This window comes from Megalobrama amblycephala, linkage group LG7 (assembly GCF_018812025.1).
Source record: "Megalobrama amblycephala isolate DHTTF-2021 linkage group LG7, ASM1881202v1, whole genome shotgun sequence".
In the NCBI taxonomy this organism is placed as follows: domain Eukaryota; kingdom Metazoa; phylum Chordata; class Actinopteri; order Cypriniformes; family Xenocyprididae; genus Megalobrama; species Megalobrama amblycephala.
In genome coordinates this window covers 18,802,704-18,819,230 of record NC_063050.1, presented here as the reverse complement: position 1 = coordinate 18,819,230, position 16,527 = coordinate 18,802,704, and the positions used below count along the sequence as shown (strand labels likewise).

General features: G+C 35.3%; 1 protein-coding gene across 1 annotated transcript; it reads right to left on the bottom strand.

Moving 5' to 3' along the window:
* Positions 1 to 679: 679 nt before the first annotated feature.
* On the bottom strand, positions 680 to 3,049 carry si:ch73-6k14.2 (protein DEPP). The gene is made up of 2 exons (XM_048195489.1): positions 2,436 to 3,049; positions 680 to 1,281 (listed from the first exon to the last, which is right to left on the bottom strand). Exons 1-2 carry the CDS (start codon positions 2,651 to 2,653, stop codon positions 897 to 899), a joined length of 603 nt encoding a protein of 200 aa, XP_048051446.1. The 5' UTR covers positions 2,654 to 3,049; the 3' UTR covers positions 680 to 896.
* Between the last annotated feature and the right edge of the window lie 13,478 nt (positions 3,050 to 16,527).

The following is a 16,527-nucleotide window of genomic DNA, read 5'->3' as shown; positions in this document are numbered from 1 at the left end:
TATGCTCAGCAATGCTGCATTTCTTTGAAACAAAATACACACCCACACATGTTTTCCAGTATTGTTTTGATGAATAGAAAGCTTAAAAGAACAGCATTATTTAAAAATACAGACTTTTGTAACATTATTATGTCTTTACTGTCACTTTTGATCAATTTAATGTATTCTTGCAGAATAAAAAGTGTTAATTTCTTTACAAAAATCATACTAATCCTGAACTTTGAACTGTTGTGCATATATACAGTAAAGCAATAATTCATGAAACAACAAAAATGGAATAGGTAAAACAAAAAATGTCTAACCATTTGGTATTTTTTATTTACTATTTGATATTTATTAAAGGGGACCTATTATGCCTTTTTTCACAAGATGTAATATAAGTCTCTGGTGTCCCCAGAATGTATTTTTGAAGTTTCAGCTCAAACTACTAGATTATAGCTTGTCAAATTTGCCCCTATTTGGGTGTGTCCCTTTAAATGCAAATGAGCTGCTGCTCCTGGCCCCCTTTCCAGAAGAGGGCGGAGCTTTAACAGCTTGTGCTTCGGTTGCTCAACAACAACAAAGCTGGAGAATCTCACGCAGCTAAAATGAGGATTGTCAGTAACGGTGTTCAGCCTTACATTGTTCAAACCGGAGTCAACACTGATGGAGAGACTCAGTTACAACTTTTAGAATGCAACTGGACGTTTCTGAATGGTTAGTGGATAAATATGCTGGCCTTTGCAAATAAACATAGCATTTTTAATGTCTTGTCTTTACAGAAAACAATGAAGACAATCACCTTTTGCACTGTTCTTTACAAACGTGTGGTTATACACATAAACAAGATTTAAAATAGACAACAGACAACCTTTATGATTACTGCAGGACATTCATGAGGCTGTGACTACAACTCATCATATCATGCACACGTCTTCCGGGCTGGTCTGAATGAGTTGCACTTGTGCAAACAGCCAGTCCAGAGGGTCCTGGTTTGAACTCGCCGGGCCCTTTGAGTCTGTCAAAGTTAGTGATATGTTGTCAGGTCCACTGAGAGCCCAGGGCTTGTGTGCCAGGACAGAACTGGAGGTGGCCAATGACATGCTGGGGTATTTGGCCATGCGTAGCAGGGACAGACGGGAGCCCTGGAGGGGCCCGCTGAGAGGGTAGGTCGGTTGGGACAGCTCTCGTACGGAGTCTATGTAGTCATCCAGACTCTGCTGAAGCTCACTCTCCTGGAGCTCTTGAATCGTAGGGAGGAGATCCACAGAGGTCAGCAGCCTCCTGGGCTTCATGCTGGAACTGAGAGAGCGAGTTAAATAAACACTGGATTCAAGCCTGACTGATTTATTTCAGATTTTAAACTGTTTACACACATTTTCAAAATGTAGCCTCTTTTTTTTTTTTTTTTCAAAACTTTACACACAATTCCGAGAATTGCACACACAAAATGCAAAATGAAGCACTGTAAAATATGTCAAAAGCAAACATTTGTTTTACGTTGCTAACACCTTTGCCATATATTCTATTTTTGGATATATCATCTACACAGTTATTCAAAACAATACATCAACCATGTGTAGTTGGCCAGAAACAATGGTTGTGTTTCTAAAAGGAAATCAAGATACTTCCTGTTAGATAATTGTGTGTGTTACATAGAGAATTGTTTGTTGTGTTTTGCAAAAAGTGTTTTATGAAATTGAAGGCCGAGAATTAGTGTAAGGTTTTGCAGATTTGGTGTGTGGTTCTGGTGTTTGTGTGTCAGGTTTCAGTAATTGTGTGACAAGTAAGGATTTTGTGTGTAAGAAAAAAAAAACTGTAATTACCAGAAAAATAAAACATGAATACATGCTGATAGAATTCCTCTAACATTAGTATTTAGTTTCCTGATCTTGCTCAGCAGTGAATCAGAGTATCCATATCATCAGGAGTTTTATTTGAAATGTTTCCGGGCTGTACTAAGTTCCTAGGATTTCCATCCCTGTTATATTTGTTTAGCTGTTTTAATGGTTTCTCTTTTATCAACTGATTAGGGGAGACAGGAGTGACTGCAACAGACTGAATCCCTCCTTTAATTCCAGACAAACCAGAGTGATCATATTTAATCAGCACATGTTTACTAAAGTTCTGTCTGTGTGCAAGGAGACACAGTATGACTATGATTTTTAGGTATATTATATTGTCTAGGCGATTGTCTGTACTGTTAATAGTGCATGTGTGTATGTTTTTAAATATGTAATTTACACATATTTAACACTATACATGTTATACCTTTACTTATACATATATGTTTTACATGTTAATATTTCTTATATTTATAAAATAATTAATTGCTAAAAAAATATATTTGTATAAATTAGAAGTAGTACATAAAAATACATCTTAAAATGTATAATCTTACACTACAACAATAAAAAAAGCAGTCAAGTTGTCTATCATTTACTGTAAAGTCTCACCTGTATAAATGTCCGTCTTGAGTGTTTATGTCCAGATCTCTGCTCAGAGGACCAGCTTCACGATCAGGTGAGTGTGTCTGGTGTTCTGCTGAGGATTTACCACATTTAGTGACTTTAAATCCTCTGGCATCAAGAGCAAATGTACTAAAAATAAGCATGGCTTTAGTGTGTGTGTTGTTTCTCATGGATGTGATTTTAACAACATTTGTTACCTGCATGTTATACAACCCTCTGATCTACTTATTGATGACTTATCAGTCATATAATTTGTTTTTGTATCATATTTGCTCCTCTGATTTGCATTTCACTTCACTTGACACATATATCTCAGTACAAGAAGTGTTGTACCATATTTGTTGAGTCTTAATCTTTAGTTTTGAATATAGTAGCTAATGCATGCTTTGAGTCTTTTTCTTCCTTTATACTAGACTGACTTCCATTTATTTCTAGTTTTAACAAGTAAGATGGAATATTTTCTTTTCTTTTTTTTCATGATTCAGTGAAGATGATTGCGAAACTCTTTTCTGAATTTGTGCCATCTCTCTTTCATCATCTAGACATATTCCCACATTGCAAACAATAGATCCTTGGTTCGGATGATTAAAAGACGCTTGACTGTTATCTAATCACTGCTATGTTCCTTCAGGGTTTTAATGCATGTTGTTACGTGCAGAGCAGGTACTAAAGTTCAGCAGGTTACTGTGAATTAAATGTTTTCTCACACCTGTGACTTTTCTCACACCTGTGACTCAGAGGAAACATCTAATAAGCATTTATAAGCATAATAATTGCTTTTTATTGCCAAAGTGTGAACTAGAGACTGCGGGACCCAACGCAACAGAGTGCGTCGCGGGACGAGATGTGATGGGCGCGTAGGGGGCGCTACTCGTGTGCGGGTTACGGAAGAATCAAATGATTCGTGGGACTCCCGCAAAATAGAAATATCTAAACATAAAATATCTAAAAAATCCAGGCGAAATTTTCAGGTATTTTGGGTTTTTCGAAAAACCTACTTTTGCGAACTAGTCCTAGGTTTTTCGCCCGATCGGAACCAAACCAGTGCAGAAATGTTCTCTGGCGTCTGAATATGAAAAGTTATAAAAAGAAAATAAAAAAAAGTCACATTTTGGTTCACGGTCGCTAAGGGGCACCAAAACGTACAATGTGGGCGGAGTCACTTCTACTAAAATGGCTATAACTCGAGAAAGAAATTAGATATTTGCACCAAACTTGGTACACATGTATATGGGTTCAATCTTTGGTCACGATAAAAAAAAAATCATGTTGATTGGACATAGGTGGCGCTATAACTTGAAAAAAACTTGAAAACAGTTGTAGTTATGCAACCGTTAGTCCCGTTGACTTGAAATTTGGTATGCAGTGTCTTGGTCCAAGGGGACAGGAAGGTCTCTGAGGACATTGGCATATCTCAAAAAACAAGGCCACCATCGGCCAATTAGGTTTGAGCACCTATTAGACAAGGTTAACGGAGGCCGATCGGAACGAAACTTGGTGGGCATGTTCGACTCATGGTCCTAGAGGTCTGTAAGAATTTTGAAAAACAAATTGTCCACAAATTGGCAATAACAAGTTTTACACCTCAGTAATCACGTGGTGTTTCACAAACCCACACAAAATGCATATCATTTGATAGACCTCCTCATGCTGAACAACTTTGCTTCAAGAACCTATATTGTCAATTAAATCATTCATTAATTATTCACAAATATGTGAAAAACATACTTTTGTGAACTAGTCCTGCTTACTTTTTTGTTTTTGGCTTGGTTAAATATTCACATTCTTCATGCTATCGTTTGCAGGAAGAGAAGCTATTTTATCCTATTGCATGATCATTTGGTGTTTTCACTTAAGTTTTGTAGAATATTGATGTGGTTACAGAAGTCAATTTATTTATTTTTTTGTTATGTGTAAATGTAACTGTAGTTTTAATGTTGTCTTTGTAAATATTGACTTTCTCACATGGCCACGGAGGAGAATCGGAGGGTCACATTCAGCAGACAGACACCAACATACTGTTTTTTTTTTATTATTTCAACAAATGACAACCAAAATCAAACCCATAGAAGCTTATAAACAGTTTTGAAGTGGCTGCGTGCTATGTTTGTATACATAGAAAGGCGAACATTGTACTACACCTTCCAGTTTTTTTCCCTGAACGATGATTCGAGTTCTCTGGAAATGCACTGAGCTCAAGTCTCTGAACACTAAAACCTCTCCATAAAGTTAGATCATCCAGAACATCCAGTTAGTGACATGTATTTCCCGACTGAAAACTTGTGGTGATTTATAGCTGACCTTGGTGCTCATATTGCTATTCTTTATTATAATTAAGCTCTAACGAAAGTGTAAAATGTTTTAGGGAAAGCATAACCTAGTTCAACACTCACTCACAAGGAAACTTTACTCAGGCTACTTCAAAATCGGAGGGACACATTCAGCAGACAGACACTGATACACTGTTTTTTTTTTTTTTTTTAATTCATCACCTCCTCAATCTGCTTCCCTTAGTGTTTTTACATGTAGAAAGGTGAAAAATGTATTGCACCATCCAGTTTTTTCCCTGAACGATGATGTGAGTTCTTATTGCAATTCTCGATTCTGCACGAATGACTTACAATGGCGACATTTTTCACAATCACAACAGAAAATCAAAATACTGCCCTAACGTCATTGGCAGAAAGGCAACGCAATGTAAACAAACCAGACTAGAACTGAACGCGGCGTGACGGCAGCTTCACATTCTCTATATCTACCGCCTCGATAGCAGGCAAGTCTTTCAATTCAGTAGAAAAATCACTCCTCTTCATAACAGAAGGATCATGTCATATTTGACTACATATAGTTCATCATTTTAAAACTGACAAACAAATAATTGAATTAAATTAGATGATTTTTGTGTTAAAAACAGTTCAACTCTTGAAAACACATCTCAAGACTTATTCTATTTGTTGGGAATTTATTATGTTATTTTTATATAATTAATTGTACTAACACTTTGAACCTGAAAGTGCTAATTTAATATAATAATATTCAATTATATCCTTTTTTTTTATTATATTTTTATTTACTATTTTAATAATTAAAACTGAGTGTTATAGTTGATTTGCAAGCTTTTTAAATGCTTATTTAACTTGATAATCCAATAATGACTACATGTGTAGTCAAATAGCACATCTATACAAACATCTATACAAACTCAATAGTGCTCAGTCATTACAAACATAATAACAGTGACTTCTGCCCTTATCTCTGAGTTTGAACAGAAATGAGGCAGAAAAAGGGAATTTGCTCACAGTTCTTGATTAGACCATGCATGTAGAAAACTCTCAAAATATGAAGATCATATGGAGAAGTGTTTCACAACAGGAAGGAGAAGCAGCCAAATGATTAATGCATGACACATCTGGTGTTGACATCACTCAAGACATCTGACGTCACTCGACATGCTTAGATCATATTAAGACTAAGACACTATTAATGTGTCTTGTTTCTGGTAAAGGATCATAACACATGGGAGGAATTCATAATTCTGTGGAAATGCTCTGACCTCAAGTCTCTGAACACTAAATACTTCTCCATAAAGTTAGACTATGAACATCCAGTCAGTGGGTGCGCAGACATGTATTTCTGGACTGAGAAGCGATTTACTGCTGACCTTGGTGCTCATATTGCTATTCTTTATGATTAAGCGCTAAGGAAGTGTAAACGTTTCAGGGAAAGCATAACCTAGTTCAACACTCACTCGCAAGGAAAGTTTGCTCAGGCTACTTCTATGATGAATCACTAAAACATCACTATTAGGCCACCATTCAGCTGTTAAATCCATTCCAGTGGATTCAAGGCTAAGGGTTTAAGTTCGAAATGAAAAATTAATCTTTTTCACACTGACACCTAATATAATATAATATAATATAATATAATATAATATAATATAATATAATATAATATAATATAATATAATATAATATAATATAATATAAAGCAAAATCACAAGCCTGATATTTTAAAGTTAATAATGAGTAACTTTTTAGAGGTTGAATGACTCACTCGCTTGTTTCATTCTTAAATGAATGTGTGTTTTTGATTGAATTGTTTGAAGGAATGAAGCCACACTCAGGCCCGTCGCGACAAGGCAAGCAAACCAAGCAATTGCTTGGGGCCCCGAGCTGGCCTGGGGCCCCAAGACAACGACTGGTTAAGAATAAAATGCAACGACACTGTGTGAGCGCCCCTTTGATCGTCAATGCAGTAAAGTGCAATGACACTGTTATCGGGATCCCCCTCAAGGGGGCCCCTCTCAGTAGTCGCTGACAGCAGCCAGCCAACCACGTGATCTCTGCTGCCGGCAAAATACAAAACCTCCTCGGCAGTCATGAAGCGGAATTATGCTTCAGGAAGCCAGAAGAGAAAGAAGAGAAAGGAAGAGGAGGATAGCCTCGTTTACTCTGCACGCGTGTGCGGCGCGTTACGGCTGCGACGCGGCTACCGGAGCTGATACGCGGCCACTCTAGTCAATGCTCGTGTTTACACCAGCCGCACCGCGGTGCGTTTGAGAAGCGTCCCAGAAGCGGCTCGCCGCGCCGCTTCGCTAAAGATAGGCGCCTCGCCTATTTTTGACGGACGCCGCGTCCAAGACGCGCAGCTCAAATACAAAATAAAGTCAAAATAATCACCCTGAGTAAACTCCTTGTCATATTTCACATCATTAGGAGGCCAGAAACTGAAGACAAGAGATTCGAAGTTGAAAAACTTGAAATTTCTTTGTTCTTGTTGTCCATAACTGGACTTTTAAGTGTATTAACTTCCTCTGTAGGCTACAGCAAAATAAAGTAGGCCTATGGCATAGCAATAAACACAATAAAACCGGACAAAATATAACAATTTAGCCTTTAAAAACATGAACAACGTTGGACAGGCAAATTTCAGGCAAAAATAAAGCTTTTTTATTTATGCACAGTATATGCAACAGCAGTATTTGCACTGTAAACCTTTTTTTATTTATATAAAGTGTGGGTGAACTTAAACTGTATGGCTATGCTGTGGTTCCTGTAGGCTTTGCGTGCGTGCGGGGGGTCCTCCATGTCCATTTTGCTTGGGGGCCCCAAATTCCTTCAGACGGCCCTGGCCACACTCATAAAGACAGTCAACTGTTTTGCTCCTGAATGAACCAGAGAATGAATTGGTTCCTGAATGAGTGTTTTTGAACAAATTGGATGAATTCATTATTTAGGCCTATAGACAGGCTGACACTTATTGGCTTAAAGTCAGCATGAAACAGAAGTTGTGATAGTCTTTTTTTTAATCTGAATCTGAATGAAACAGCTTATTGAGCAAGAAAAATGAAGTATGGGACTTGATTTTGTCCATGGGGAATTGATTGGATGGTTGTGTTTTGCTATTGGTGGATCTCATGTGAGTGACAGGTTGGCCCGCTCTCACGCCAGTAAACATGTCATCAGAGAAGACACTGCAAGAGGGACGGTAAGTTATTTTGATTAAAGATTAAGAGGGCACATGCATTTTTTATTTTATTTTATATATATATATATATATATATATATATATATAATAAATACTGCAATATTCCATATAAAATAACAAGAACTGTTAATGTTTTCATTGATTTCATGGTGACTTTAACCATGTAATGTGCAGAAAGAGTCAAACGTGTGAAAGAGTCAAAAAGAGTGAAAAGTGCACTCTCATATCAGCACTCTCAGAAAGCTTCTCATCAGATTCGAGGACCAGAAGTAATCTTTCTATGAATTATAGTATACAATTCTGACATATGAACATAAGCATGCAATTGGCATTTAAATTTTATGCATGTAAAACATGATTGCTGATTTAAAGAAGGCTAGAAAGTAGCCTATGGGAGGAGAAGAGAATGGAAGGAAAGCTTTTCAGCATGGGGAATTAAACCTGGAACACTCAAATGGACAAATCAGTAGAGAAAGACCAATGTAGAATATAAATATTTCATGAAGCAGCCAGCAACATGCACACACAGGCTTTGATCTCCATCTGCAGCTTTGTAGGAACAGAGATACAAACGCTTTTGCTTAGACAGAGGAGGCCGGAACTAAAAGAAGGAATACTTCTGATTTTATTCCAATTCCCACAGTCGACACTCCAACTGCATAGAAAGAGATTAGTTTCTGAGACATTATTAGACATAAAAAAACAGCTGCTATAATTGCGTGTTTATCTGATTCTTGCATCAGCTGTTGCTAATGTGTGGATGAGATGAACTTGGCCTTTGTTTACCTAGACAGCATTAATCACAGACAAACAACATGGCTGCTACCCCTTACACCTTAAAAAATGAATCATCAGTCCTGTAATTTTCATTAAAATAAATTAAGGTGATAATTAAAAATAGTGTATATTTTGTTAAAACAATTGTGGTTCAGTGTATTATAGAAAATATTGAGAACATTTCACTAATAAAATCAAGAGACACATTTTCCTAATTTTTTTATGGAAACTTTTGATTGTTACCATTGTGCAGAAGAGCAGAACTTATGGTTAGGTTGTGGATAACTGCATGTATTAATATTTAAATGCATGTTTTGTTCAAATGAACAATAGCTTTGCTATTGCTAGTGCAATAACAGGTTTGTTCTTACTTGTACTGCATTAGCAGAATGCAGACTTTTAATTGTACAACGTAACTCAAAGTTGAATATAAGCAGGTAATTTCCATTCACTCTAAATCACACATAGGTTTCAACTTAAAGTAAAAAAGCACATTTCACTAAAAGTATTAAATTAATTCTGTCATAGACTAAATAATTTAAGAGATTTTACATTATTTATTCAGTTAGATTCCATGAAATAATCAAACCTTAAAAACAAACTACTCAAAAATATCATGTGTAATATTGTTACCATATTTTTTTAAGCAAATAGCTCATACCATGTTTTGCAGTGTACGGAACAAAAATATATGAGAATATACTGCAAAATATAATGCAATATATTACATAATACATTTCCATATTATGGGAAGCTAGTGCTTATATTTTTCAATATACTGCAATGCATTGACCATGTATGGCTATATATTGATACATATAAAATATTTATAAATGAAGACAAAAATAGCATTACATTCATAAAGTTTTATCTTTTATTGTGTACATATATTGCACATACAGGTTCCCATATAAATGTGAATGTATTGTACACACATATACACACATTCACAGAATGAGTTACAATCAGTGGTTACAAGAGACTTCTAGTTCTCAGCATGCTTTGCTTCTGACTGTTAAAGGGGAGTAAATGTTAAAATGAAGTGCTGTTTCATGTGTTTTGCTCAATGTTGAGATAGGGAGAGATCTGTTAGTGTTTAAAGTTGTGTTATTTTGGAATTTAAAAGGTTTTCTGGTATGTTTGAGTTTTTGGGGTTACCACTGTGCTGTGCTGAAGAGTAGAGCCTGTGGTTAGGTTTATGAATGGCTGAGCATCATTAAGGCTAAAATAAGTTTATATAAAAAGTAATGGCTGTGTACGCTATTGAAACATTATTACATGCAGGTGTGCTTTTTTTTTTTTTTTTCTTTACCTAACTTGAAAATATGAATAATTATAAGAAATGTGTTACATTATATATTTTACCATATATGGGTTTATATTGCATGAGTGAATATATCTGCAATATAATATGCATGCAGTGCCATATCTGATCACATATAAATCTATTATGAAGTATATTACTGAATATAAAATTACATACATTATTATATATTAGTAAATATATTATCACATATTTTTCAATATATGAAAAGCAGCAATTCCTTATGTATTATTCAATATATTGTAATATTTACACAATAGATTGTTCTGTTTATTTTCAAATATACTGTTAAATCATGTAATATATAGATCATTCATATATAGGGGAATATATTTTCTTTCCATAAGGGACTGCAATGGAAACTTTCACACCTTTACAGCTGGATTTATTTAATGTTTGTTTAGCCTACAAGAGGGAAAAGATCAACCTTAAAACTTAAAGACACTGATGTAAAACATCATAAACAAATAAAGTGAATATGATTTGGTTTGGAGAAGAGCTCATATTCGCCCTCATCCAGATGTTCAGTCTCTTCATGGAACTGAATGTTTTAGAGCTGAATATTCTTGGACTAGACAGTTTTGGAGGAGGCTGATACAAAAGCACTCATTTATAAGAGAAGCACAAATTGCCAGCTGTCAGGCAGGTCGTAAATATGCAAGTGTTACATGATTTCTTGGATCACGTTCAAGGTGCATCTATCCATTACAACAAATGTGGTTTTGTCTAATCCAGTGCTTGGTACTAAAACATTTAATAGATAGGTATACAACACTAGGGTAAATATAAAAATTCTTACAACTGTATATATACTTTTCAGGCCTGTGTAAAGAAATAAATATATAAAATTAAGTTTAGCCTATAAAATATCCTGTGACTGGCATTTCCCGACATTCAGATTTGTGGAATTAAAGCAGTCATCAGCTGGAAGATTAGGGTCATGTCTAATTTAGGAGTCACAGTTACTGTAAATAAGACATGGAAAGTTATCCAGGACTGACCTGGGATTATCCTCAGCTTCTGTGAAAAATCTGGAAAGAGCAGTTCAATAGTTTAGTATGTGACCTTTCACTTTGTGTGCAATCGACTTTGTGTAAATGGTTACAAAAGGTTATTACTCACACTTAAAGAAAAACAAGATGGAGAGTCATGTTTTAAAATCAAATAATTATTTTAAAGCCACACTGCCATCTAGTGACAACAGTGAAATCCTGAACACATCAAATGCCTTTTTGTACAGACTATTAAACACCTTGTTCAGCAATCTCATCAAGACAAATATGGTCAGTTGACCATCGTAATTTAGATTACAAACAAAATTTCACCATCCACTGTTTGAACTGCTAAAATACACTCAGAATGTATTAAACAGAGCTGTGGTTCCCAACCTTTTTGACTCAAAGGTCAGAGAGAGAGAGAGATTTTGACTTTTCAAAAAACCTTCAATTACAATTAAAAACAGATTTACATAATTACACAATTATACACAAATGAAAAAAAGGATAATAATAGTTCCTTGTTCAGAGCACATTTAAATTCAAAATGTACATCAGCCACAATTTCAGTTAAAAGTCTTTCAGAAAAACTTGAAGGTGCCCTAGAATTAAATATTGAATTTACCTCGGCATAATTGAATAACAAGAGATCAGTACATGGAAAAGACATACACTGAGTTTCAAACTCCATTGTTTCCTCCTTCTTATATAAATCTCGTTTGTTTAAAAGACCTCCGAAAAACAGGTGACTCTCAACATAACACCGACTGTTATGTAACAGTCGGGATCATTAATATGTACGCCCCCAATATTTGCATATGCCAGCCCATGATCAAGGCATTACACAAGGGCAGCCAGTATTAACGTCTGGATGTGCACAGCTGAATCATCAGACTAAGTAAGCAAGCAAGAACAATAGCGAAAAATGGCAGATGGAGCGATAATAACTGACATGATCCATGATATCATGATATTTTTAGTGATATTTGTGAATTGTCTTTCTAAATGTTTCGTTAGCATGTTGCTAATGTACTGTTAAATGTGGTTAAAGTTACCATCGTTTATTACTGTATTCACGGAGACAAGAGCCGTCGCTATTTTCATTTTTAAACACTTGCAGTCTGTATAATGCATAAACACATCTTCATTCTTTGTAAATCTCTCCAACAGTGTGTAATGTTAGCTTTAGCCACGCAGCATAGCCTCAAACTCATTCAGAATCAAATGTAAACATCCAAATAAATACTATACTTACATGATCCGATGTATGCAAGCAGCATGCATGACGAACATCTTGTAAAGATCCATTTTGAGGGTTATATTAGCTGTGTAAACTGTTTTTATGCTGTTCAAGGCAAGCGCGAGCTCCGGGGGAGGGGGAGCACGAGAATTAAAGGGGCCGCAACCTATATATCGGTGCATAGTTAATGATGCCCCAAAATAGGCAGTTAAAAAAATTAATTAAAAAAACTCTATGGGGTATTTTGAGCTGAAACTTCACAGACACATTCAGGGGACACCTTAGACTTATATTACATCTTTTAAAAAGAAGTTCTTGGGCACCTTTAAGTATTTCACACCAATCTTTATTGGTCATTTTTTCATTATCATTTTGTTCTAATAGTTCTTTATCCAAAGCACACTTAAATTCAGAAGGTACAGCAGCCACAATTTCAGTTAAAAGTGCAATTTTTATCGCAATATCTTCTGGGGCTATCCACCCTTATTCAGAAAACATGACACCTTGGTGAGACTTGCTCTTACAAGTGCATTTCTCATTGAAACAGAGTTTTGACTTTTTACAGATAGCATAGGAATATATATTATGGGTTCTTCTTTTCCCCAGAAACCTTTGACAGACCCTTGTTTTTGAGAGTTTGAGAAAACTTCCCAAATTCTAAGCATTGTCTTATAAAAAGATATTAGACCAGTTAACTCCATTCCATCAAGATCCGTTAAAAAAAAAGGGTGTTGATCGAGGCCCAACTGTCCTCCTTTTCTAAACAATCCACAGGCTACATCTGTCCAGCTGATGTGCCTTTTATACAAAAGTCTTTGAACGCAGAGTTGCTGCTTTTAGATTACAGGCTATGTCAATAAGTCCTTGTCCTCCTTCACAGTTGGTAGATACAGGACAGCTGCTCTCAGCCAGTGCTGTCCTGACCAAAAAATGAATAAAAAATAAAATAACCAAATGTCTTTGGATATCTTTGATGAGGTTAAAAGGAAGATCCAAAATGGCCATTTTATGCCACAGTGAAGATGCAATAAGGTTATTTACTATCACTCTTCCTCTATATTTGAGGGAGTAGCCATTTCCAGTTGGACAAGCGTACACACATCTCTATCAATCCATCCCAGTTTTCCTTTTTACACTGTAAAAAATTTTGAAAAATTGTGGAAACTATTACATATTGACTTAATAATTGACTTTCAAATAATTATCCCCATTCTAAATGATGCATTGTAGTAATGTTAAGGTGAAGAGTTAAAATTAAAAATGTACATTCACCTTACATATTTAATTGTTTTCAGTCAGTCTATCATGTCAAAGTGAAAATTCTGTGTTGGTTGAATAGAGTACCTCAGAGATGATGTGTTTTTGTAGGCAAAACCCGGAAGCGAGTTAGCAACTTCCGGTTCCATCGCCCTAAAGTCTATGGGTTTTTTGAATGTTTTTTTGCTAAATCACCTGAAATAAGGTCTGTGGTTAACAAAACCTCTAAATATTTTCACGTTTTGATCTATGACATAAAACACACCAGTTATAACCCACTTGTGATTTTTTTAAACCTTTATTGTGTCTTAAAAACAGCGGTTGCTAACAAGCTGCTAAAAGGGACTATACCCTATAATTTTACGTTCCCAGAACGGTCAGAGACAGTCACGATGTGGGGTTCTTTTAAGGTTTGGCGGACGTTATTTGGTGGACCTTCACAGAACATTCAAGATATTCTCCGAATGTTTAGGGAAACATACTTTATTTGGAAATGTTCTCAGAACGTCCCTGCTGCCCTTGTCCAAAAATTGAATTGAAAATTAGAGCTACACTGAAAAAAAAATGGAGTAGGATTTACTTGAAAAAGGCTAGTAAATTTACACAAATTTGCCAAGTAAAAGACTAAACATAATTATTAGTAGCTTTAATTATAGAAATGTTTAAGTTATGTTTACTTGGGAATTCCCAGTAAACTTTGGGCTTTTTTACTTATAAATCAATTTGGATGCTTATACATTTGTTATGATTTATTGCATTTTTTACACAAGAGTCCATCACTGAGAAAAAAATATATATATTTGACTTTTGCAAGTTTTTGCACAAATATTTAAATCAATTTTACATATGGAATTAAGTAAACTCTACTTAAAGGGTTAGTTCACCCAAAAATGAAAATTCTGTCATTTATTACTCACCCTCATGCCGTTCCACACCCGTAAGACCTTCGTTAATCTTCAGAACACAAATTAAGATATTTAGTTGAAATCCGATGGATCCGTGAGGCCTTCATAGGGATCAATGGACACTTCCTCTCTCAAGATCCATAAATGTACTAAAAACATATTTAAATCGGTTCATGTGAGTACAGTGGTTCAATATTAATATTATAAAGCGACGAGAATATTTTTGGTGCGCCAAAAAAAAAAAAAAAAAAATGACTTATATAGTGATGGCCGATTTCAAAACACTGCTTCAGGAAGATTCGGAGCACAAATGAATCAGTGTGTTGAATCATGATTCAGATCGCGTGTCAAACTGCCAACGGCTGAAATCACGTGACTTTGGCGCTCCGAACAGCTGATTCAACACACTGATTCATCTGTGCTCCGATGCTTCCTGAAGCAGTGTTTTGAAATCGGCCATCACCAAATAAGTCGTTATTTAGTTTTTTTTGGCACTCCAAAAATATCGTCGCTTTATAATATTAATATTGAACCACTGTACTCACATGAACCGATTTAAATATGTTTTTAGTACCTTTATGGATCTTGAGAGAGGAAGTGTCCATTGCTCCCTATGGAGGCCTCACTGAGCCATCAGATTTCATCAAAAATATCTTAATTTGTGTTCTGAAGATTAATGAAGGTCTTACAGGTGTGGAACGGCATGAAGGTGAGTAATAAATGACATTATTTTCATTTTTGGGTGAACTAACCCTTTAACTAAGTTTGGTAAAATTGACAACAAGTTAAAAGATTGAGTGACTTCTACTTAGCTGAAGTTTTTCTTATAATACATTTTATTCATATCAATATACTTCTGAAGTGTGTGCTTTCTTAAAGACAGCTAAATAAATATTACAATAGATATAGTGTAGACACCACATGCACACATTAGAAGTACAATGTTGTACCTGAACACAGAGACCTGAATACCTCAATGACGGTAACCTTCGATGGATCTTTTTTTAGTGTGAATGTGCCATTTTGATCAGAAAATGAACTCCAAATGTCACAAAATGGCAAGTTACTAAACATAACCACAAAAGCAATGATAAAACAGTGAAAGCTGGAAAACAGCATAAAATCAGAGGCCCAGTGCATGATGGGAACACTAGTATCAGAAAAGTTGAGTAGTTTTACTTAATTTTATAATTTTGATATTTACACTTTAATTTCTACAAGCTTAAATTGAGTACTAATATAAAACAAATCATTAAATTCTTGCCTGAACTAACTTTTTCATGTAAAAATTATATTTGTTTTTTATGTAGCATTCACTTCACCATAAAATAACTTTTTAGAGTGTAAATTGGCTAATAAAAATGGCTAACCGCTTTTCTTAAATGTCTTACAAAAAAGCTCTTGACAAGTAATTCTGAATATTATGAAACTTTTCTTTAAAACACAAATCTTTTGCAGTAAATCATTAACTGACAACAACACATGCATGAACTAATGTAACTGCTGTATCACTGCATCAGCAACTACAGTTACTGCGGCCGTTAAATACAGCCAAATGCAGCAGAACATCAATGTTTCTGGATCATCACTGACTGAAGCACAGGCACTACTCTTCAGTACAGTGGTAACCTCACAAAACTCAAATAACAGAAACAGAACATTAAACTAACAGACAGAAGTGGGAAGTCCAGGAGTCAGAGAGTAAAAGTCCTGCCATATTTTTATTACACCCACTGAAGCATTAATGAGATAAATAAGTGATTAATTGAGTGATGATTGACCAAGCAAAGTTAAAAGACAATCAGGTGCTGTTGGTTATGTTTTCATATAATCATTATTTGATCTGAACTCATTAGAGCCCAATCTCTGAGTTAGACTTACCCTACTGATTACAGCAGCACTGTGATTCAACAGCAGAAAATCAGCTTTAACAATACAAAGTAGCAGCCTGTGAATCTCAACAACGGTGACAAGCAACATATAAAAAGAATTTTACTTAATTTTACAAGAAAATTACTAAGACAATTCAGCTCATAATTTATTCATGCAGCAATGCATGATGGGAGGCATGGATGAATTTTGATTGGTGGCT

Excerpts from the sequence above, each read along its gene's own strand:
- si:ch73-6k14.2 (XM_048195489.1), bottom strand. The coding sequence starts at position 2,653 with ATGCAGGTAACAAATGTTGTTAAAATCACATCCATGAGAAACAACACA. Across the intron at positions 1,282-2,435 it reads CAAGACGGACATTTATACAG|TTCCAGCATGAAGCCCAGGA; the intron begins GTGAGACTTTAC and ends TCGCTCTCTCAG.